At 33.9% G+C, this 26,366-nt stretch overlaps 2 protein-coding genes across 2 annotated transcripts; one reads left to right on the plus strand and one right to left on the minus strand.

Moving 5' to 3' along the window:
* The first annotated feature begins 525 nt into the window (after nt 1-525).
* Nucleotides 526-10,399, plus strand: LOC150094976 (uncharacterized). Its single transcript, XM_090411473.1, has 5 exons — nt 526-990; nt 1,110-1,228; nt 7,171-7,256; nt 7,397-7,495; nt 10,116-10,399. The coding sequence occupies exons 1-5, from the start codon at nt 865-867 to the stop codon at nt 10,241-10,243; spliced, it is 558 nt and encodes a 185-aa protein (XP_090267599.1). The 5' UTR covers nt 526-864; the 3' UTR covers nt 10,244-10,399.
* A 1,214-nt stretch (nt 10,400-11,613) lies between these two features.
* On the minus strand, nt 11,614-14,871 carry LOC150094977 (uncharacterized). The gene is made up of 5 exons (XM_090411457.1): nt 14,660-14,871; nt 14,235-14,362; nt 14,014-14,075; nt 12,088-12,183; nt 11,614-11,920 (listed from the first exon to the last, which is right to left on the minus strand). Exons 1-5 carry the CDS (start codon nt 14,819-14,821, stop codon nt 11,796-11,798), a joined length of 573 nt encoding a protein of 190 aa, XP_090267583.1. The 5' UTR covers nt 14,822-14,871; the 3' UTR covers nt 11,614-11,795.
* Nucleotides 14,872-26,366: the final 11,495 nt, after the last annotated feature.

Below are 26,366 nucleotides of genomic sequence, written 5' to 3' on the forward strand. Positions count from 1 at the left end.
CTGTACTGGATCCATCATACAAATTAATAATAAAAAAATAATGCAAAAAGAGAACAACAAAAATCAAGCTAGTACTAGTACAGCGACAGACAAGAAAGCACGTGATTTCGCATGTTGGCGACCAATTCGTACATCCTTCATTTCTTTCTCCCCTTCAGCATGAATCGACTATTCTTGGCACAAAGCCAAGAAGGGATCTAGAAATGGTGGGCGAACTATACTAGAACGTTTTTCAAGATGCAATTTGTCGTTTAGATTGTCTAAATCATTCACTGTGACGTATTTGCTGTGTAATAAACATATTTTGTCCAGTTTTAGTATTCAATTGCAGTAGTACTATTCCTAATTACTTCTGTATTAAATGCATTTAATATTTAAAAAAATAGTTTTATTTTATGCATATGTTTTTTTTCTTTTCGTTCATTTTGGTCATCTATCATTCTGCTGATAGTTCAAGTTCAAAGTTCGAGCGATGTTGTTTAGCTCTTTCTCAACCTTGAAGTTGGACTTTCAAGCATGACGAAAAAACACGTCTTATAATAACCTTCATTACAGATTGTACGTGTAATATTGATTGTTTCAAACCAACTTTCGTATTTTACAAAGCCATTTATGCTAATCTTAATGCAAAAATTGAATACCAACAAGGCATTGTTCTTATAATACAATCTTTAAGGTAAGTTGGATTAGAAAAAAGAAACAGTTACGATATACTTGCCAACAGATGTCACTAAATCTCCTATCATCCATTTCAGATGATAGGATATTTAGCATAAATGTGTTTGAGGTATTTCAGTTGGTATACAAAGTTCTATTTCCAAAAAGAAGCTGACTTGATACTCCGTGTAATTCATATACTTCAAGATGCCAGGTGATTCCATTTACTTCTTATTGCTTCTTTCGTTGTTCAGAGGAGCTTATGGTCGTTGGGAGGTTAGAAATGGGACTTGCTCGGACATCCAAACTATAGCTAACTGTACTTTGGAACACGTAAGTAACATTTGTAATTTTCGTACCATTTAATTCAAGTTTCATTTTTGATTATCTGTTTTGAAACTTAATGTGAAACTTAATTTCGATTTAGAAACGCGCGCTTTCGTTTTTTGCAGCTTGAAGGAAAATGGTATCCCGTTGCAACCACACAGAATATACACAACCGACCTCTTTGTTTCTATTACGATTTTGATACCAAGATCACACCAGCGGAATTGTATATCGACTACAATGAGTAAGTAGAATGCATTCAATGGTTCTCCTATTATATCTGCAGATATGTGTATGCGATGCCTGCGTAGTTATGGTAATAACTGCCTCGACGTTAGTTCATCAAAACAAAAATTCATTGCTCTTAATTCTAGGTTACCGTCTACTGGAATTTGTTTAGTCCCCCCACCCCACACACAAACAACTTTAATCCTTTATATGTTGAAAATGATTGATGAGCTGAAAGGCTTCTCACATAAATAATTTTCACACGGACAAGGGAAGATGACTACAGAATTCTTATAAATATTGGTTCTCTAGATCCTACGCAGTTTACTAGTTAAATGAATTTTTTTAAAAAAAAAAAGCTCTAACTTCCACACACACACACACACACATATATATATAATAATCTATAATATTAATATATAATAATAATAATAATAATGTAAAGCTCAGATCGATAATTTAAAATTATATATATATATATATATATATATAATATATACCTTATATATAATATATACCTTATATAATATATAAGGTATATATATATATACCTTCAAGGGATGTGTAAGGCACTATGATGGTACTACAAGAAAAGTTTATCTATCAAGAACCTTCTTTCGACAATTTTCCTCCAGATTACTCTATTACCTGTCAAGACTCCAATAATGTCAGATCTCATATTTCAGCCGTCTTCTAAGGCTCTTCTTATATCAATCCATCTGGATCTTGGTCTTCCTCTGGGTATTTTTACTGGCATCCTGCCAAAAATCCCTTGTTTTGTTAAACTTCCCTCCTTCTGTTTATTTAAGTGACCATACCACTTTAGAGTAGCTCTTCCTAATATCTTCATTTTTAATATGATTCTGCCATTGATGTCATCTGTTCACTTCCTTAATCTTTCTCAACACTCTCATATCTGTGGTCTCCAGTCTTTGATCAATTGTTTGATTCTAACTCAGGTCTCTCAGATCCATTACTTTTGACTAATTTCTTTCTTATTCTATAGTAATTTATTAATTTGACTTCCTACCGCACTAGCTAGATAATTCTGTTGTCTATTTCCCTATTTAATTTACTATTTTCACTATAAATCGTGCCTAAGCAGCTGAAATTTTTTATCTGTTCTGTAGGTTCTCCACCTTGGATGCAGGTGTTGTTTTCAATGGTCCTGAATACTTTCATAGTCATTTTATTACTGATTTTCATACCAAATTTATTACGGCAATAATCTTGACATAAATATTCACATTTGCCATCTTCACTTAAAGTAAAATATTTCAATTATCATCTACACAGCTAATATGTTTTACTCTTTCTATAAGCTGTCTATTGAGAAGACCGAGGTTTTCTATCATGCACACGCTTCTTACATATTTTTTTTGTCTCTTTTATTGCTTATTTTTATGCCTGTTTTGTTATAACAGTTATTCAACTCTGAAGACTTGTACTTATTTAGATGTATAACATCATCTGCATAAAAGCTAAATTGACTCGGATCCTGTAGCTCTTTGAACTCGAACTGCTAAATTACATCTTAAATCGCGAATGTGCGATAATTTTGATGTCAGGTCTATTGTGTTCCAAATGTCGATCAGTTTGTATTCTAAATTCGCAGAGAAGTTTTGCTGTTTCGTTTTGCAATACTGTCTCTATTTTATGCCGCCACCAGTTATCAGAAGTAGGAAAGCCATATTTTTTGCATACATGCCAATAAATTATTTTGGCCACTTGATCATGGCGGTATTTATAGTTAGTTTGAGCTATTTTGCTGGAAGCACTGATTAGACGTTCTACAGTCTCATCTTTCTGATCGCATAATCAGCATTTGCTGTTATTATTGATGTTCAAAATTTTTGCTTTGATTGCATTAGTTTGTAATGATTGTTCTTGAGTTTCTAGAATAAATCCTTCTGTTTCTTTTTAATATATCCATATTGTAGCCATTGCCACGTCTTGTTCACCTCGAATTTTTCCTCAGTATCTCGAACAAATTGGCCATGCAAGGGTTTATTTTTCCAGCTTACGTATCGATTATTCTTCTGTTTCTTTTTGCAATCCGATTTTTTTGTGTAATTGCCTGAAGCATTTGATCAGAGCTATTGTCGATATAACTTTTTAAATTAATTTCTTATTCTTCTACAGTCTGTCTCACTTGCAAAAAACCCGTCCACTTATTCTCCTTGGTACAACAGATCAACATCACTTCGTGGATCTAATAGACGATGCATAGTCATTACTTTTTCTAGTTTTGGGGTCCAGTTTGTCCAGGTCTTCTTTTGTCCACTCTATTATGCCAGCTATTTATCTGATCACTGGTATAGCCCAAGAATTTATTGCTCTAATTGTGTTTAATAGATAAAAACTGCCCATTTATCTAAACCAAATTCCATTTTGATGTCCTGATTGAAAATAGGAACGGTGTTCAGTAAAGAGTCTATTTGCTTTGCCGATTCTCCATATAATTTCAAGTCATTCATACAACAGATGGGAAATTTTAATATTATATTTAGCAATTTCATATCCAAGTTTTGTTTTCTTGAAAATCATAGACAAAGGTATCAACGAAATGTTGAAGCGCAATGGTGACAAGGAATCACCTTGGAAAATTTCACGTTTAAGGATGATATCTCCGATCATCATTATTGACTATTAAAGTTGTTGTCCATGATTTCGTAGCAGCAGTCAGAAACGAACGTATGTTTTGCTAATTCCAAATATTTGTAGTGATTTTAGGATCCAGGAGTGTAGGAGGGAATGGAATGTTTTCTTATAGTCTATCCATGCCATGTTTAAGTTAGTTTTTCTTTTTTTTTGAATTTCTTAGAATCATTTTATTAATAAGGATCTGGTCTTTTGTTCCTCTGGATATTTGAAAATTGCCTTTTTGTTCAATCGGATAAATTCGATTATCCGATAAGTAGTGGTATATGGAATTTGCTATGATTGCAGTGAACAGCTTAAGCAGAGTTGGGAGGCATGTTATTGGGTGATAGTTACTTGGGTCCGCACCCTTATCCTTCATGAAGAGAAAAGTGCGCCCAGATATCATCCGGTCTTCCACTGAGCCTGACTATAACAAATAATTAAACTATTCTGCCATTCGATCACATGGACTGGTTAGATACTTGAACCAAAATCCATGTAGTTCGTCTTTGCCAGGTGCACTCCAGTTTTTTTTTTTTTTTAGTTTTTTTTTTAAATGTTCTAGCTTGCGCACTGACCATTTCTTTAGTGATAATGACATTTTGCATTTGTTTTTGTTTCATTTCTGATTCTGTTTCCTTAATCCATGTGGCATCTTTGTTATATTCAATAGGATTATCTCAGATTGACTTTCAAAATTTGAGTGTTTCTTCTTTCTCCGGTGAATGTTTGTTTGCATTTGTATTTCTCTGGAGAGACTGTAAGAATTGACGTTGGTCCAGTCGAAATTGCATATTTTGTACAAATTGGTTTATTCTTGCTTCATATCTTTTAATTTTCTGTGCAGTCGCTGTAATTCTTTGTTTTAGCTCTTCGGTAACTTTAGCAATTGTTTTGTTCGCCAAATTACATGTGTTAATCAGTTTGTTTTTGATGTTAATTATTTTTCATCCGTCTTTCATTAAAACTCTTTAAGTTGCTCAGATCAGCTCGAAGTTCATGGATTTTCGTTCCAACTGGAATTTCCATGGTGCAGATTGTTTCGCCCTCGGCTTTTGCTCTTGCGGTTTGCAACCAAGCTTCACTGTAATGATATAGGCTGTGCTGTTTAGGAGCTTATTTGTTTCCTTTATATTGTTGGTTGTGATGGTCTTTCAGCTTAGTTTTATGTAAGGCTTTAATGGTAGTAGTCTTATACTGTCATTTATGGAGTTTATTATTATTATTTTGCATATACATAGCGAACTTTGCTTTCAATGTTTTTCTCAGTATTCTCTAAGGGCACCTGCTGAAAACGAAGTACCTCAATAAATCTTCTTTTCCTGGATTGTTTCTTTAAGTGATGAAGCCCACCATGAAGTTCTGATTTTTCCAACCTTCAGGACGACATTTCCATATTTCATCTCTACTAAATCAGTGAATGTTTTCTTTATAGTTTGACACCGCGTTTCCAAGATTTGGTTCTTGTTTTCAAACCCTTTCGATATTCGAATTTATAAACGGTATTGAAACCAAAAAGGTTTCAATACCGTTTGTAAATTCGAATCTACTAATTGTGTCTGAAAGTTATTCAACTTTGATTCGTTTTAAAAACTTTCTTACATACTTTTCTTTTCAATTAAATATTCACTTTAATCCTGCTTCAAAATAAATGATAATCGCTACTGAGATTTTTAATGTTTTTTTTTTCCCCAGCAGCTCCTGTTCCAGACAATCTAAAGAAACAAAGAAATTTCTCAAGATCAATTACACCTCCCCTCTACTCTCGAACCAGTCTGACTCTTCTTAAGTTGAAATCTGATGACGATTCCAAGAAATGACCAACACCATCATACAAATCTGCCAATATACACAAAGCTTTGTGTATATTGCCAGTTCTTTATTATTTTTTCTTTTTTAAACTTTTTATTTCTGAACTTTCAAAATCCTCAGTCTATCTTTATTCTGATTGGCTCTATTTACGTTTAATTTCGGTTATTGGATATGTATTTCTAACCCCACATATTTGCTATTCATCCTCAATCAATTTTACATTTCCGTATGAACAAGTCAGTCACTTCCTTTAAAACACACACAAGCTCCGTGAACTGTAACTTCTGTAAAAACCTACATTCAATGCCAAGAAACATGCAGAAAATAAATCTGTTCTAATTGATATGGGGGGGATACACTCTCAGAATACAATAAGGTATACAGTATATTGAAATAAGCAGAACATATATTCTATTTTCGAATAAAATGATAAGTATATTGCTGCTAAGTATACTCTTTCGTCACATGACGCCCATACCCATATAAGCTAAACGATAATGCCTAGAGACTTCTATGCATTGTCCATGATATGTGGAGAAGACTTAGAGGTATTATAGTACGATTCCATATCCGTTAACGACATTATTAAAATATCTCAAAATCAACTCTGGACAACATTAGAGTTGAAGGAAATGTGTAGGTAACATCTGAATCGAGAAACGCTCAGGGAAACCGAGGAAGCTAACCCAAAGAGAATCAAAAATTGGTACCAAAATCTTAGCTATGTAATTTGAAAAGAATAGGACAGGAGTGAAAATGTTTACATGGGATTCGAGTTAGTAGATAGACGCTATGGTAGTACGATTTCTACAGAAGGGTTGCACGTAATCCAAACGTCAACAATGGCAATCAACTGGACGGGATGCACTCTGGTATAAAAACATTGGGATTGGTACATGGAGCGTTGGAAATTCGTGATGTGGACGGATAATTCAGTCTACTTTCTCTCTCTCTCTCTCTCTCTCTCTCTCTTTCTCGATCAGATTAGGTGTGGCGGATTCCTGAGGATCGCATTATGCTCGAGTACGTTATTCCTACTGAAAATCTGGATTTCGTAACTGACCACCTTTGAATAAACTGGAATTCAAAGTGACCACCTTTGAATAAGCATCTGACTTCAGGCAGACCTGTGAATCCAACAACGGTACATAGACTGGAGATCATGATGAAGAAAGAATGAGCCAAATAACTATACCTATATTGTCAGAAAATGGCGGAGAGTATGCCTAGAATGATGTCATCACCAAAACGTTGATGCAGTTTTAGGGTATCGTAATATTGTAATGTCAATATAATAATACTGTTCTCTTTGAACTTATTTTTACTTTTTCGTGTATGCTGCCTTTTTTTGTTTATTTGTTATGTATTAAAGGGCTTCTACAAATGTGTAAAATCTTTATTTCAAAAATATAATAATAATAATAATGCACATTTTATTTTACAATTCCAGTTCCATGATTTTCTTTGATTTTTAATTTTTTTTATATATACTGTATGTATAAGAAATGGAGACAGAAGAATCTTAAACTTGACACTGACAATCCCTGACCAGAGTGTCCCAGCTCTGATTTATGCAAAGGTTAAAGGATGTAAGTAAATACTTTTCGTTTTCCCCGTGAACCAATTTTACTTATAACCGCTAAATTACTCACAACAGTCACTGTTTAACAAGATCTTCAAAGAGTAGATATGTACGTTGTTTCAACGCTGAGTGTTCTCTCTTTTATAGCTGGAGCTACGCATCTGTTAGTGCTGGATGCAGAATCGAGTCAAGTTTTGATCTACTTCTGTAATCAGTTTCGAAGAAAAAATAACAACGTTTTCGCAGGTAATAAGTCAGCTTGTTTTAATGTCGTGTCAATCTCAGTTATAATTGTCTTTAAAATGCTGGATAGCTTTGATAACTGTCTCATTAGTCTCAGTCTTTCGCTTTATCCAAGCTAATCAATACCGCACAGAACTACACACATTATAAATTTTGTTATATTTGGTTTAGTTGTGTTTTAAGTGTCCACAAATATTGTGTGATGTGAGGCATTGTATGAATCAAAGCTATTTCGAATAATGCAAAATTAAGGGAACAAGAAGAAAATCAGTTTTTATATTATTTACCCGACTCTATAACATAGTGATGGCAAAGGTGGTAAAAGTGACATGCACGACACTATTTATTTAGATATTTAGATTTTAAGAATTTTTTTTTTTACACATAATAGTAGCGATGCAGAATTTCAAATGTGTTCCTCATTTTTTAGGGGGGGGGGGTGTCCTTCTTTTTCTCCTCATACAGGTTGTCCCAAAATTCACGCAAGAAGTAATTTTGATAGAAAACACGGGTTTTTAATTAAAAATTGTAATTTCTTATTGATTCATAAAGTATACAGTATAGAGTTATGCATAAAATAGCATATCGGGTAAATGGCCTCCATGGCTTTGCTGGCACATACGCACTCTTTTGTCGAAATTTTCCATGACCATTTTGCATAAATGTGGCTGAATTTCGTTGATACAGCGCTCAATTTCCTCCTTCAAGGGGTGGGTGGTCGTGGGCTTGTTGGCATAAACCTTAGACTTCAAAAAACCCCAAAGAAAAAAGTCCAACGGCGTTAAGTCACATGATCTGGGCGGCCAATTCTGATCACCAAAACGGGAAATTACACGACCAGGAAATGACTCATGCTGTAATTGAATTGTTTCTCGGGCTGTATGGCATGTGGCACCGTCTTGTTGAAACCACATGTCGTCCACATCCATATCTTGCAATTCAGGCACAAAAAACTGGATTATCATGTCGCAATAGCGAGCACCATGAACTGTTATTGCCTTACCAGCCGCATTTTCGAAGAAGAATGGACCGATGATACCTCCAGTCCAAAATCCGCACCAAACAGTGGCACGTTGTGGATGCATTTGTTTCTCAACAATCACTCGTGGATTTTCTGAACCCCAAATGCGACAATTTTGTCGATTAACGAAGCCATCAAGATGAAAATGAGCCTCATCGCTGAAGATGATTTTGTTCGAAAAATATGCATCCACTTGTTGTTGTTCCATAATCCATTCAACGAGTGGATGCTTATTTTTCGAACAAAATCATCTTCAAACGATGAGGCTCATTTTCATCTTGATGGCTTCGTTAATCGACAAAAGCTGTGTGTGGTCATTTTTAATAACCCTGAACTGTCAGCTGTCACAATGTCTTTTTTTTCTCGTTGGCAACACTTTATCGCACAAATGGCGCTAAAGTTAAATCTTGCGTGAATTTTGGGATACCCTGTATATACTGTATATATATATATAACCTATTGGTAGTAGTTACATATCCAACAAAAATTAATGGACTTAAATCTTTTGCTGCAAGATCATAACAACGATGTGTATTTTTAAAATCAAAGGTGTGTGTGTGTGTGTGTGTGTGTGTGTGTGTGTGTGTGTGTGTGTGTGTGTGTGTGTGTGTGTGTGTGCGTGTGTGCGTGTGTGCGTGTGTGCGTGTGTGTGTGTGTGTGTGTGTGTGTGTGTGTGTGTGTGTGTGTGTGTGTGTGTGTGTGTGTGTGTGTGTGTGTGTGTGTGTGTGTGTGTGTGTGTGTGTGTGTGTGTGTGTGTGTGTGTGTGTGTGTTACATATACTGGGAAAAATTCAAGCATTTCGTTCAAGTATAGATAACAACAACAATAAAACTAACCAGATCTTCGAAAAAGCTAAACTTTCTATCTGTAGAAAATCAACTCCCACAAATAGAAACTTTCCTGATGATTTAGACCAATATAAACCTCACTCATAACTGGCATCATTTTAACTTTACTCATACACCACCAAAACAGGTATGACAAACGTATCATCTCAAGTGTTTTCTTCAAGCATCAGACTTGTTTCCCAACTACTCAAGAAATTAAAGGGTACACTGTTTTCTCTTATATTACTTTCAATACTGTCCAAACCTGTAGAATCCTCAAAGAGTATAAAATGAAAATACCATCCATTCCTTCTATAGAACTACAGTATTTCATACTCCTCTTAAGACTAAATATAGTCTAAAATAAGCTATGAATTATCATAGCGTGATTGAATATTTCTTTAAGAATAATGCACGCAAATCTCTTGGATCCAAGGAAGCAAGAAGAGAAAATATTATCAGTTAAATAAATGGGATGTTGTTCTAGGTTGAAGTTGTTTAACGATATTTCGACGTCATGTTGTCCATGAAAGAAGTTTTACTTGCTACAGATGAAAAAGTTAAGCTTTGTGGTTACATACATTCTTCACATCCCCTTCCACTTATAAAACAGGCGATGAAAATAAGTTAAATGCAAATAGCCTTTTTGTTTTCTCTTCCTATCTTTTTTTTCACGAGAAAATCAAATTAATAATATTTATTCTAAATAGTGATGTTAATGATTTTTATGTATGTTCATTCATTTCTGGTTACAATGATATTTTTTCTCTTTTAGGAAACTTTGGGATTCTCTCAAGAACACTAGAGTTCCATTGTACTTACTTAGAGAAAGCTCTTAAAGTAATTGAAACCAGAGGCTTTAAAGAAAAAGTTGATATGAAATTCTTCAACAACCATTGTTAAGCGTTTCGTTATTCCCAAAAGTACACTTTAATAGGAAGAATTATTACGTTATAGTGAATTTTTTTTTAATCTGAAGATGTTGAGAGAACCACAAATAAAATTATGCGTTTACAGCAATGCATGTTTTTAACAGAGAATAAAGCCTTCTTGGTTGCATAAATGACCTCATTTGTAATAGTAACGACTTTAAAAGTTCTATTTAGTACAAATGATCTACTATAAATAATTTTTCCCTTTTATTAAAATTACACTCTATTTCTTTATTATGAAAGATTTAAAAAGGTGTATTATTGTTTGTTCATATAATTAAGGAAAATCTGCAGTTTTTCTTTATAAAATAAATGAAATTAATATTTTCTTTATTTTCCTAAAAATATCTTTAAAATTTAAGAAACTTTCACATATTTTAAATGTATTTGGCACTGTTTAAAATTCACATATCACTGATGCAGTTACCTCATTTGCATTTTTGATTGCATAATTGATTGAATCAATTACTTCTAATCAAAACGTGTCTGATTATAAACCTTTCACCTACTTCTCAGGCTTTCCATTATTTTAATTAATACTATTAGTTAAAGATAATTGTTTTGATTTAAATTATATTCACAGAATAAGAACCATTTAAAACATAAGTATTTATAATAGGTTTCTCCACAAAAAAAAAAAAAAAAGTTACAATAGATAATGTCCGGAAATTCCAGATAAGTTGCAAAAAGTCGCAGCTAAATGAGGACTTGAGCCAGGACTGGATTACGCAGAAGCTAGAGCTTAGGACTTCACATTGCAAGGGCCTCCTTCTCCTCAATATACATAACCTAAAATTTACCCGGTTTCAGTTCATATATATATGAACACACTGTGCGACCACAGATGCGAGACCCCTCGAGCCTTCTGCGCATGGCAGAAGAAGACGAATCCATTCCGATAACAGGGTAATCAACGCGTTTCGTTGGGATGAGTGTTTATTATTATACGTCGAAAAATTAGCTTTTCTTTTATGAAAATTCTAGTTTTTAAAGTGGTAACTGTTTTGCTTTTACAACAGTTGGAAAATTTTATATATAAAGCACGTGATTTCGCGTGTTGGTAACGAATTCGTGCATCGCCATAATTATTCCTTTCTTCCCTTCAACATGAATTGACTCTTCCCTCCTAGAACGTATAAATTGCTATAAATAATATTTGTCATTTTTCTTATTTTGTTTACTAAAAATCTCTTTGTTTTAATATAAATGTAAGTAAGGCATTGCGTGTTTAACACAACAGACAGATATTTCTGTGAAAATTCTCATTTTCAATTTATTGCCAAACTGAATTTCTTGTTCCCTATAATATATGATTATGAATGTGTATACAATCAAATCATATTAACTTATGAACTTTATTTCAAATTTCGTCCAAAGTATTACATTGTTTATCTTTATTAATAAATATTAAAATACATTTGAGTAAACATTTTCATACTTTAAGCAAACTTTACGAATTCGTTAAAAACAATTAGTGATTTCGTTTGTCAATTCCTCTTTTGAGCTAACAAAGTTAGCAGGAATCAACAAACACCATAAGAAGTAAAGTTGAGTTCCACTCCTTTCGATTTCATTTTACAGTAAACGGTGTTGTCGTAATTCATCAAATCCGCGGGATTCTTCTCCACAGAAAGAATAAAAAACATGTCTACAAAAGTACAAATATATAAATACATATGTACATGTATTCACGCAATAAATGAGGGATTTTAGAAATATAGAAATGGAAAATATTATTTTTAAAATACAGATTAACAATCATGACATATTCAGAAATTTCATACCCATTAAAAGACAGTTTCATATTGTACTTACATCTGTCTGAGTCATCTTTGTTATAGAGTCTCATGAGACAGAATCGACCGTTTGTAGACATGTCAACTACCATCAAAGACAGTTCATTATTCAAGTCTACAAAAAAAAAAAAAAAGCTTATAAGTGTTCTTTACAAGAAGTGAAAACATTTCTGATTAGAATGTTATTTATTAATAAATGATAGGCTCTAAAGTGTTTAAAGGAAAGGCGCAAAAGTCTGACAGGTAAACTTTATATGTATGCGTGCGATTTTCTTAACTTATCTTATTTAATGGCAATGTGCTAATTTTTTATTTCATGATATTCATAGTTAAATTCATTTTTTGATTAATAGAGTATTGTATATTAAATAATAATTATTACTCAACTATAAATAATATTTATTTCTAAAATCATAGAAATTTATATACAAATGCACAAGTACACCAAAAGTTTTTGATTATATGGTTCATTTGTTAAAAAAATTAAAGGCGTAATATAATATTTTATGGAAATTGAAATTGGAGGAAGGAAGAGGGGAAAAAAGTCCTTTTTAGGACTTCCGGGGTAACGAATGGCAATGCTGTAGCCAATGAAGTTTTAACTGAGGCTCGGCTATTGCCAGTTACCCAGCCATGACTGGAGCTTTTAGCTCGATAACACTCCATCCACACAGATTCTCTTCATTCAGATGACGGGATAAAGAGTCAAGGACTCAGTCCATCGCCCAGTTCTTTTAAGAACTAATATTTTATTTTAGGATTGGGTAGTAGAAGCCATTTGATGAGGTTAAATTTTAAATTTTTAGATTTTTTAAATAAATTTTATGATTAACAGGATTGTTACATACAGAATCATTCTGCCCCAAATCGGGGTTCAATGAACCAGTTTAGAACATCATAATAAAAATGTAAGGATTTCCTAGACTAAAATTCATCGAAATACAGAACGTGAGACATTTTTGCGTGTCTCACAGGGATAGATCGCACTTTCCAAAGATGTTCTTATTGTCAATGCAGCTTACAGAATGCCTACAAACGTTCTGCCAAAAAAGGTGATGACGATTGTATGTTTAAAAAACAGTAGCGTTGACGGTGCCGTTTCCCCCAAGGGGCATCATGGTGTATCTCATGGATGGAAGCATTTTTAGAGTGGCATCAATAAAGAAACATCCTCCAAAATGGACGGAATTGAAATAGTCTCTCATCATGTATGGCCGGATTAATTAGTTCCTAAAAAAAAAAAATCTGCACAGCACATTTACAAACGCAGCAGTTAACAAATCGTTTCAACTATTCTCAACACTCATCACAATATTCACTCCATGTCGGGAAAAGATGTCGCATCATCGGCGAATAAAATGAATAAAGAATACCTTCTTATATTAGGATACACGAGCTATCAAAAAAAAAAAAAAAAAAAATCCCCTCGTGACTCGTAATCTACATCTTCAGGGCACTCGACTTCTTGAATGTAAACACAGATTACTCAGCGTCCTCACCAGTCGTTCTATGACGCGCGGATAAACATCGAGTACAGTATAATTCAGGACTGCATTATACTGCCCGATTTCGAAGTTGACGATTAAAGTGAAATGATCATTTGGTGTTGTATAGCAACGTCAAATGAATCCACTTTCTCACAGACGTCAGCATACATCAATGTTTATTATAATGAACATCGATATCTATTATAATAAAGAGGAAATTTGTCTACTTACCAATCCAGATAAACTTATATTTTCTAAGAAATACGAAACTAATTATATTAATATCTCGTAAATAATATTATATTATGAAAAATTAAATAATTTACGTTAGTTTTCTAATTTCTTGAGTTTAACTTGAACATGATTAAAAAAAACACCTATATATATATATATATATATATAAATATAGTGTAGAATTATAGTTTGATCATTTTAGAATTATAGAGGAAGACACTTACAATCAAAATCGAAGCTGGCTGGGTTAACCGAGGATTGATTCCAACGAAGTGATTGAACGTTTCTGGGAGAATTAAATGGATATATTTTAGGGATAAGTATTATAATAAATATCAACTGCTGTTTTTTAAGATTTAAAATTTCTAATGATCTTGTAACAGAGCAGAAAAAATTAGTAATAGTTGCAAAAGAGTAAAACAATTTTATTTTCTATTTTACTTACTTTTCTTTCTTCAATTCTACTGTGAGTAAACCTGAATGGAGATCGAAGTTGAAGGTGGAACATTCAACTGAGAGGAACTTCAGAAATTCAGTGGAAGTAGTTGCAGACCCGTACCATCGTCCTGATAGCTGATGCAACAAAAAAATAAATAATTTCGAACGTAGTTAAAAATTCCATGTCTATTTAATTAATTTAATTTTTTCGAATGAATAATTTTCTATCATTACCCAAATAATATATTTAAAATCGTATAAATATAAATTTATAATAGTATTATATTATGTATTTATGTTTACAGTAATATAAATTAACAAAGTTAATAATACAATATAAAATATTACAATATCCAAAATCATAAAAATATCAAATAGCTAAACATTGAATGCAAGTCATCGCTTGGGTTACCTGAATTTGTAGAGACTTACTTGGTTTGTATTCAAATACGGCGTGGTTTCAACACAGCTGCAGTTTTTTGGTAGCGAAGTGGTAGAAAGAGAAGGCGCACTTTGAACAGCGCCTAATACCAGAGCTAAGCAGATGAATTGCTTAAAGTATGGAAACATAGCTGAGGTCAACCCTGAAAGCATGTAGACAGACTAAGTTGAAAATAAGCAATATATACCTGCATTATCTGGAATTTATGCTATCAATGTCACGTACTCATGCATAATGCGCTAATCGTCCTAATTTTTTCCCATAACAGATAATAAAGTAGTAATGGATAGATAAAAAATGATGTCAACAGTCTCCTACATAGAATTTATATTTGCAATGTTGTTAGTCATGCATATAAAAACTTACCTTCATGAAGATCCCTATTCCATTATATCACAATTCTGTGTCGTATTTAGCGATTTAACTGATGTGTTACACAGATAATGTATTGATGAGCATAGTGGAACAGTTTTGGAATGAGATTACTTAAGAAATTATAAAATTTTTCAATGAAAATTTGATAATTGCAGTCTTGATACATTCTTGATAGAACGACTAATATCTATGCGAGCAAAACATTATTTGAGTGATCCCTTAATTTTTCTCTTGATCATTAACATTATCCAGAGCTTTGTAGTCATTCGATGAACTTCATACACAGAGAGCTCTCTTGAATCGTTCGTAAATAGAAATTGGTTTGTTGCAGGAAGCCATTACCTCCTCTTGTAATTTTTGTACGTAAATCGAATCACAAGTTTGATTTATTTTCTTGAAGTTACGAAACAAACAAACAGAAAAAAATAACTGAAAAAGTTTTGTGCAAAAATAAAATAGGATCATATTCAGTATTTTTTTTTTTAATTTTTATTACATTAACTGTGAAAATGTTTACGGCTTCGGAACACTTTACCTGGATATGAACGAAGAGGTGATCTTCATGAGCAACAAATAAACTGTGATTAGATTACATCTCTTCCTCCTTGCCATATATATTATTTTTATTTTTATTTTTTTATTTAATGTGACTCCTACCCATGAAAGGTTGTAAACCTATAGTAAGTTAGTCCGTGGATTGGTTAATTTTTAGAAAAAACGTTTATTATTTATTTATTTGTATACATATTTTACACAATTCAGTAACCCTACTCGACAGACCAAATATGCCACTTTAGGCTTCCAGTATACAGTGAGATCGTCTCGCATCGGGAGATAAAATTTCCCTCCCACCACAGTAGGATTCCAACCTCAACTCGTAGGTATGCTAACCACTCATCCTGCAAAGAAATTTCGAAAGAAAAAAAAAAATTGTTAAAATTAAAATGCAATACGGTTCAATGAAAGAAAAAAAAAAGGGCAAAACTTAGATGAGTGTCATTCTAGTAATATAATACATTATTGTTGAATAATAAGAAATGCAAAGTAGATTATGAACAGATGTGCAATTAGGTCTGCACAAGAAAAAGAGATTTTTATTAATGAATATTATCTGTAGTTATAAAAGAGTGAACATAAATAAACATATATAAAGCTTTACAATCATTAATTTGTCAGATAAATTTTAAAATCCTTTATTTCAGTATTAATTTTTAAGTTACAGTTTAAAATTCTGCTTTGCTTCATAAATTGGAGTTTGTGTTTCAGTACCAAAGCTTATTGCTAATATCATGAAATCATTTGGAAATTATTACCTATATATATTGTAATGTTTGCTTTCAATAAACGTAAGTAAATATTTTTTAAAAAATGTTAAGTGTGATAACTTTGTAGTAAAAAATGAGCACAGAAAATAAACACTGATGAACTTTACATAGGAAACTGCTCTTAAGATTTTGACAACTCATCCCTGAATGGAACCTCCGTCGCTGAGTCGTTAGAGACGAAACCCATTTGGTCGAAAAGACCTAGGTTCGATTCCCGTCAGTGATGAGGAACCTTTATCTGGTCTCTTTCGACTAAAGATGAGTGAGCCGGTCTCATACGGGGGTAAGGTTTTTTTTACCCGGAAACTCGGGTTTTTCGTCCCCCAGAACAGGCAAACCTACCCCGTGAACACACATGGATTACAGTCAAGAATACGTCTCATTTTTATCGGGACTCAGGACCGGCATATGAATTGGGGGTTTGGAGAAAGCAATGGTGAATTTCTCTGTAAAAATCTCACCAGGAATACTTTGTAGGCAATGCCTACAAAGTATCTACGGTCGGAAACGACTGAAAGGGAGAATCAGATCAGATCACTGAATGTAATCCGTACTTCTAGTTCACATCAAAGATTATGAACATTGAATTAAAATAACGTATTCTTCCTTTTAAAGTGATAGTGTAATAAGTGTTGAAATTAAATTTTTAAAAAAATTACAGATTTTTGTTAGTTTTCTCGCAGCTATAAGCTTATATATGAATTTTTGGTTTGTTTATTATAAATTCATAACGTACGTTAAACAAATAAATCAAATTCCACTTGCGGAATTTATTTAGGAGAGATAAATCCAATCGAGAAATTTTAAACTTCCGTTACTTGGTGTATAAATTGCTGATGAAAACATTTATGATAGATTAGATTTCGTATTTAATTCAAGTCATAAACAGAATTTAGCTGTGTAAATATATTTCGTCATATCATATCATTATCATAAATCTTTTCGTTACATCAAATCATATTATGTCATTTATATTATCGGATCTTATCTCTGAATCTATCACAGATATATTTGTGTGGGTTAAAGTCTTTCATCATTGGCTTTCAGAGTTTATGACAGTGGCACTGAGATTTAGCAGATAGAAGGGGCAAATAAAACTGATACAGCAAGATAGCAAAACAGCAGAGAAAAGAGGACCTTACTTCACCAGTTTTAGCTGTTGACCCACTAAGTACTTCGAAAGGGGTCGTTTGAGTTTTTACTTTTTACATTAAGAGTTTCAGAAGGGAAAAATATACCTAAAAATCGTAAAAAAGAATAAATGGGATAAATATAAAAACGAATACTAAAAATTGTTTTAAAACCAGTGTAAAGTAGAATAAAAACCTATAAAAAAGTTTCACTTAGAATAAAAACCAATAAAAGACATAAAACACTAAGGAAATTGGGAACCTAGACTGAGAGATCTACCCTAGAAGGACTGGAGACCGCTTCATTGAAGTTTGGGTTTTTTTCTCATTTAGAGAAGGCAATTCTAGTAGAACTACCTCTGAGAAAGTTAGCAGTGGCATCCTAAGCACCTCAATGAAGATCTGGCTGTTAAATGCGCTGAGCCAGTTCCAGTTTTGATTTTGTCGAACATTACGAGCAATACAAGCCGCACGTTCTGGGAAGATAGAGTGACTTCACCGGGCTACCGTAGGTGATCTTCCAAGCTCAATCCTAGCAAAACGGTTGTCCTTCGTCTTTTTATTATTATTATTATTATTATTATTTTTATTTTATAATGCTCATGAAGAGCACCTCTTCGTTCGTATCCAGGTATAACGTTGAAGCCGAAAACATCTGTTTCTAGTGTTGTTTCGGGAGATGGGGGGGGGGGGTGAACCAAGGCTGAAGCACCCGAATCTCATCTGCTAAAAGTATAATAAATAGAAATAAGGGATATTAAAGATCCATTCTTGTTTCATAGCTAAATAGCACAGAAGCTTTGAAAGTTTCAAAAATTTGACCAGAGAGCTTTTTGACCCAAAATTTGACCCAAGAGTCCGTATATTCACCTTTTATTAGTGCATTTGATAAAGTTTCACTGACTTGACACCTGTTTCGAACCGGTTGGTTCTGTTCAGGGACTACTGTATAAGAAAGGATCTTCGCCAAAAACTGGGCGATCCCTCAGATCACTTTAAACTCAACGAGTGTCCCGAAGGATCATTTTACTCAGCAGTGGTTTTAATCAGTGATAGGTTCACCCTACCACCGAGCAGAACCGCTCATACTCAAGGGAAAAGCATCCACTGCAGCCTACCCAATAAGGGCCACGTCATTCAACACCCCCCCCCCCTTTCCACAGTGAAAGCACAAGAGTAATTATCAATAGTAATTATCAAAGGAAGAGTCATAAGGCTTCATTTTCGGCGATGTGAAATAAATGGAATTTGGGGATATTAAAGAACTAAAACAAAGGTTAGATCTTTAATATCCCCTATTTTTGTTTATTTTGCATTGCTGAAATCAAGTCATTTGGCCCTATTTTTGATTATTAATTTTTGGTATGTTACATGTAAAATTGCGCCAGCGTGACCAGTGGTCCTGAAATAGGGAAAGCCAAGAAAATACTTAATTAGAATGTTTGAAGTATATGATTTCATGTCAATGCTTTCTTTTCGGTTTTTGAACTATGTTAATAATGTGTGAGTATTTTAATATGAGAAGGACAAGAAGGACGTTTTTCACCCATGCAAGGAGGGCATGGGTGAAAGATGGAGAAAAGCCATGCACATCGGCACATCGGTATTTCCTATAATTCAGAAAAAAAATCAATCAGGTGCCAATAAATAATTCGAATCTGTGTTTCAGGGACATTTGTATTGTTAACGGTATGAGCAATCTGGGCTGCTCCATACCACTGTTTTGATTGCCGTTGCTTTCCCATTATATGACAAATAACTTGGTTTGAAGAGGATTAAGTCCTCACTACACGAACTGAGCAGTTTTTGTTTGCTAGAGCTGAATTTTCCAAAAAAAAAAAAAAAAAAATTAGTTTTGTCTATATTAGCTCGAAGACCACTGACTATAACTCTACTGACGCAATGTCGAAGAAAATGTAGACAAAATCGGAATCTATAGGGGATTGCAACGACATCGTCAGCATATGCGACAGTCATGCTCTGTCTATGTGTTGCCGTGTTATTCTCACCATGTGAGAGTCTTCGACTTTTTGTAAAAAGATTCGAGTACGAGAGAAGGTCATTACGCTAAATGACGCTCAGGGATGAAGTTTTGATGGGAATGGTTCTGATCAAAACTTATTTATGGCGATAGATGCTCCTGTATCGTAAATATTTTCAATTATTACTCGTACACAAGGAGCCACACTGACTTTATCTGGAATAATTGCAAAGAAGTTGTGTTTTACGTTGTCGAAAGCTTTTTGCAACTCCACTAACATGAGGGCTGATGGGCAGTGGCGGCTCGTGGCTTGATATCATGGGAGTGCTGCAACTTTCGAAATACACACACACACACACACTGTAAGTACAGTGCATACGTGTTTGGATAAAATATCAAAATTGTGGTAAAAATTAAAAAAAAATTAAACATGAAAAATATTGTTTATTATTGATAACATTATATAGTTTGGTATAATTGAAAATTACTTAAAAATAAAATCCATTATCATAACCCCAATAATGTTCTAAAATAAAAACTATAACAAATGTTGTCTTTAATTGTAATGTCCAAATATTTAAAGAGACGGAGTAAACACGATAAGTACTACGAACATTCTACTACTGGCGCAAACTGCATATAAACAACAGTGGAACTGCGCGACGGACAGTGCCGCATTACGCTAATAGCTCGCATCTATGACATGCATATGCTTGTGCGCGTAGCAATATGGCACTGTGGTAAATATAGTGCTGCTAGCGTCTTTCGCCCTCCTAAGTGATACGAGATGGATTTTTATTATTTTTTATACAAAATAAAAGAATTGTATAGGATTGTTGATGATAAAATTAAATATTACAAGCAAATATAAATAAATTAATAAATATATTTATATATCGAGAAAAATTGGGGGTACTTAAGTGTACGGTGAGCACATTAGAAAATGTGCTCACCGTACACTTAAGTACCGGTGAGCACATTTTCTAAGTCTGTTTTTATTCTGCAACAGAAGTTTCGTAAATATTTTATAATCGGTCATCTAGCTACCTACACATTTTTCCCCTTTTGAGGGATAAAAATCGTGTAACTGCAGGGCAATACAGGTACGTGTGCGGTTGATAAAAACATTATAAAGCTAGACCAGGTTTAGTAATACAAATTCCAGACCAATCGATAAAACTCAACACCTTAGTCCATCCATTTCAGGAATTTTCTTTGGCTTTTGTTCTTTATAAATGAGAACAGCGCATTCTAAAGTAATAGGTCTGTGTTGTAGTGTGATGAGGTGGTCAGGAAAATTTCCGATTGCAGTCATTAATGTCTCCTGTTGTTTTGATCTTATTAGAAAAGGCTCCTGAATGGTAACAGAGATGTTGCAAAATATTTTGCGTTGCAGTTGAAGTTTAAATTAATACATAATCGTTTTAGTTGTTGCTTGATTTTATATTAAATGTATCATTTTTATTTAATTAAAAACATATTGAGCATACTTTCCTTGCGAAATTTATTCACGAGGTTATTGCAAAGATTGTATTCTGTTTATAGAAAGTAGGATGAAACATCCATTGGTCATTAAAGATGCATTTATAAAAAAATCTCAATATTTAAAAACTCCTCAATATTAAAAAAAAAAAAACTCGCTATAAAGCGGTATGTCTGAAAAAGCATTGTACAGTATTTCCTAATGCGTAACAGATATTAAAGCTTTGAAATCTGTTTCAACTTGCCCACAAGAGGCGCTGTAGTGGTAAAGGTTATGCGACCTCTCTTGAGTGAAGTTGAAGGTCCGTAAACTCATAAAAATGATAAAAATTGAAGATAAGCCGGTGAAAAATATAAATTTTGGTTTTTTAAAACCTAATGATATCATATTAATCAAATAATAATTGACGGATGATAAATTAGTGTTTGATATTTGGATTTAATGTTTTATTTCCATTATCTTTATTATAAAAATGAACGAATTTTATCGAGAAAATTTATAAACAAAACCTTTATACTATTTTTAGATATTGTTTTCATTGTCTTGTTCATAAAGAAAAATAAAAATTAAATAGCTTTGAACAGGCGTAGGATTGGTAAAGAAAAACATCTTGTAAGAACTGCTCAACTTACGAAGAGAAATCATTCCATTTTCATAACATCAAACAGTAACCTTTCGCACTTCTACAGACAGTGCACAATACAGTTATGGCCGTAGCAAATGCGGAACCGAATTGAGATAATTTTGATGGGGGGCCCCTAATTTAGGATAATCAGATATCAGGAATGTAGGGCCTCCGTAGCTCAGCCGGTATAGTCGTATCCTTTCTGGTTGGAAAGATCTCTGTTCGAGTCCCGTCTAGCATGCTAAGAACCTTTATCAGGGCTTTTAAGCTGGAAGTGAGGTTGCCAGTATCATACGGGATGGCACAGTTTTTCCCATCTGGAAACTCGGGTTTTTCGTCCCGGAATCAGAAAAACCGGTCAATAAGAAGAAACTCAATTTACAGATAAAATAATACTTATAGAGCAGGGCTAACCTTATCCTCGAATTACGAAATCCAAGGCTTGAAAGATTGCGGCCCACTAAGTGTCAGTTAGAAGCTCTGATGATGATGAGATATCAGGAATATCTCATCATCATCATTACGATATTATTACTATGATACTTTTATTTTCATAATTATCATCGTGATTATCATACTTTTATTTTCATCTATTATCTTCATTTTAAGAGTAGTATAAAGTAAAAACAACTGAATCTCAGTAGAAGTACCGTTTGCATCTCTTGCATTAGGCAGCTCGAAGATAGACTTCAAGTTCAAATCTAGTCGCCGACTGGAGGAACGTTTTCTAAGCCTCGAACAGTTTCCGAATTAGAAAATCTCTGACACAGGCTTTCGTCCTGTAAAATCAATAAAATCGACCGAAGAACCTATATTATTTCAGACAATAACATATCCTGTTAAAATTATGGACCAAGAGATGGTAGCACTTCGTTGCCAGTCTCTTCATCGGTTGCCACTTATAATTATCGATAGTCTTTGGCTAGCTATCTCTGATTGGCTACAGATGGAGATTTTAAATCGTCCACTTAGTCTCCAAAAGTTAGATAGGGTTAAAAGACCTCGCCTATACGGGAATAAAAAAGTTTTAGCTGATTTTTTATTTTTTAGTAGTATCAATAAATTATAATTACTATTAGAATCTTCTGTTCCAGGATAAAATCTTGTGTTAATATTAGTTACCATATTTCTGTGTCTTTCATTAATTAGTAATTAATCTAATTTGTTCAAGTGTTCCTCATGTAGTAAATATTCTCCATTTATGCTTCGTAGGATCTTTTTATAGAAATATAATTACAAGTATTTTCCTGTAGAATGAAAGTTTGTTTTCACTTGTTGCTTTTTTTATTCGTCGACGTATTAAAATAGGGGAAAAAAATCATTAATCGAAATTTGAGAAGGTAACTTAATTTCTCTCAATTCCTCATATTAATGAAAGTTAATTTGGGAGTAAGTATTAATAATTTTAAACGCTATCACAAACACCGCCTACATGGAACAGACACAGGAAATTGAACTCTTATAGCCCATTTTTATAACATGATGATAGAAATAGTATGTTTAATTATCATAATAAAAACTATACATTTTTTATAAATTATCACTGATCTTTTATATATTTTAAAATTGTATTTAAGATTATCAAAAGTGTTGCTTAACTGTATGTTAATGATTGTTAAAATACAAATAAATTTCATAACTGGGATCTGTGTTCCATATTGATGTCATAATATATATAAAAATGGCTTCTGTATATCCCACCCCCATCTCCTTCTTCATTTTATTCTGATTGGGCTGCGATTCTCGCGGAAGCTTAAGCAAAACATAAGAAATAACTATACGATCCAAAAGCCTTGAAGGAAACACACCTAACCCCTCCTTTATTCAGTCAGATTAGACTGAATTTCTCAGAGGAACTTCAGCAATGCAAAACACAATTATATTACAAATTTTGTCAGAATTGGTTGAATGATGACCTGTAGAAGTATATACTGGGAAGGATCAGGGGGGCGGGGAGAATTTAATTTAATTTTTTTTTTTTTTTTTTTTTTGTATTTTCTAAGTGTGCTAATTTTTAATTAATAGTATTTGATGATTCCCACTTCACAGAATTTTAATCTCCGATACTTCTATTGCATAAAAATATTAAATTGTTAATACTTTTATTAGGTCGAAATGGAGCCATGATGATTCTTGTAATGAAGGTAGTCACACTCGAACCCGATGCAGTTTACTTTAAAGAGGTAGTGCACTGATTTATGATAGAATAATTTATCAAGTCGATCACTTGCTGATTTTTATTGCATTAAAGTTTATTCCAAGTTTATTGCAAGTTTAAAACATCTAGAACAGCGTTTCCCAAACTATGTTCCGCAGAAAGTGAATAAGTTTTCCTTGAAAAATTATCAAAGTTAATATGAGCCTGGAATGGTTTTAAATGCTGCGACAAGGTCAAACATGTTTGAAAATCAGGCGCTCCTCAGTTTGCATGTGGATTGTACTGAGTTAAGGCCAGCGCGCCCTGGCCTTGACTCAGCCGCCCGGGGTTGTCGACACCTCCAAGCGCGAGTGAAGTACGGAGGTATCTGTTCTATGAAACGTGCGGTCACAAGCAAGGTCAATGCGATGCGACGCGGAACGGCACGCCTGTAGTGTGCGCTGTGACATTTTGCGATGCGATACAGCTTGCTGCAGCGATAGTGTGCGCTTAGCTTTACACTGAATGATCAAATTATCCTTTAAAAAATCTTTATTTAGTTAATTTTTATAATTAATTTCGACTTTAATAGTAATCTATGCATGCACAGTTTTGTAGAAAAAATTTGGACATCGCCGTTTTCCTGGAGTACTTCATGCTGGTAACAAACCCCCATGACGTAAGTTTCAGTAAGGAAATACCGTGAGTAGACATATCACTAACTATTATAATTAACTCACGTAAATTATTCTTTATTCGTAGAATTTTCACCTCAGTATCACAGGCATCATCAGTACAGGTAACTCAAAAACACTAAAGGAGGTCTTTAGTGTTTTCTTTTTATCTTCATCCCATATCGATATTTTTTCTATAAAGGCATTAAGCTTTTTTTATTTGACTACCGGTAGGATCTGAAGTGAGGGGCCTGTAAGTCGAATAGTCGCGGAGTAACAGTGATATTTTTCTCTCGTATTCTCTTCTGTCTTGGATGACTACAGCCTTCCCTTTGTCAGCTTTTGTAATAATTAGGTTCTTATTATTTCTTAGCGATTTCAGTGCTTTTTGTCCAGCATATGATAGGTTCGGCCGCGAGGTCTTATATAAAAAATTCTGTGGACTTCAGAAATAAAATTTCCGATTTGCTTCTAGACGCTTCGGAGATTATGATTAGTCTAGAAGTCTATTTACGAATGTTCCGTTGGCGGACAGCATAGAATTACTACCTCCAGACATTGTCAAATTATTTGAATTTGTGATAAAGTCCGGTTATTTTTCCTTCAAAAACCAGTTATACCAACAAATCGAAGGGACAGAATGGATAATCCAATATCTCCTGCTATTGCCAACTACTTCATGCAGCATTTCGAGCAGCGTATCTTTGACAACATTACACCCAGACCTAACATTTGGTTCAGATATGTGGACGACATTTTTGCCATGTGGAAGGACACCTCAGAAGAACTACAACAGTTTTTCTCAAAAATTAATGCACTTCATCCATGGATCCAGTTCACCCTAGAAGTAAAAGTAAATAAGCAGTTAGCCTTTCTAGACCTCTTGATTCTTCGCCAACGAGATGTTTATCTACAATTCACAGTCTATAACTCATACAGGCCAGTACATCCACGCTGAATTACATCACCATCCCAGCCAAAAGGCAGGTACTATAAAAACACTAATTAATAGAGCCAACTCCTTTTGTTCTTCAGAAGACCTTTTACAAAAAGAATTACAGTATATTAATTCCTCCTTCATATCCAATGGCTATAAGAAGTCCTTCATAAAAAGAGCTTTAAGTAGTCTTGCTCCAGCATCCTCTTCAAGTACAGAAGAACCTACACGTATACCTATACCCCATGTACATGGGATTAGTGAACGCATAGCTAAGGTGCTAAAACCATTAAATATCTGCGTGGCTTTTCGACCCATCAGAAAAATCTCCACATTCCTAATGTCTCCAAAGGACAAGCTCCCACATCTCAGCTATCCAGGTGTCTACCAGATTCCCTGCTCGTGTGGATTATCATATTTCGGACAAACGGAAGATCTGCTCAGGTCCGGTTAGAAGAAAACAGGTCGTACATCCAGTACCTTGAACCCGAACATTCTGGAATTGCAGAACATGCCATCAACACCAGACAAAGAGTTAAGTGGAACAAGACAAAAGTCATTCACAAAAGTCGGTTCCTAATGGAACGGCTATACAAAGAAACATGTGAAACATTACTTCACACCCCTAACCTAAACAGATCTGATGGTTATGAGGTTATGGCTGATTGTATACCTAAGGTCCGAATAGTGAAACAAGTAGGGGTTAAATGGATGAATAACACCATTAAGCTTGAGTTGCAAAAAAAGAAACAACTATGGAGGGAATTTAAAGAAAGGGGTGACCTGCAGGCACACGAACGGTATAAAGTGCAGGCCAGAAGGGTAACGAGTGTGGTAAAAACAGCAAAAGCCGATTATGAAAGGAAACTAGCTATGCAAGCAAAAGAGAATCCCAAACAGTTCTTTCAATATGCTACAAGCAAGAAAAAAACTGTACATGGCAAAATGATTTTAAGGAATGACGATGGTAAAGAGTTCACTGAACCAGTCGATATAGTGGAGTTACTGAGCGCGCACTTTGCAAAAGTAT

Source organism: Typopeltis vanoorti, chromosome 21, assembly GCF_054136105.1.
Source record: "Typopeltis vanoorti isolate ZY-2024b chromosome 21, IOZ_Tvanoo_1.0, whole genome shotgun sequence".
Lineage (NCBI taxonomy): Eukaryota > Metazoa > Arthropoda > Arachnida > Uropygi > Thelyphonidae > Typopeltis > Typopeltis vanoorti.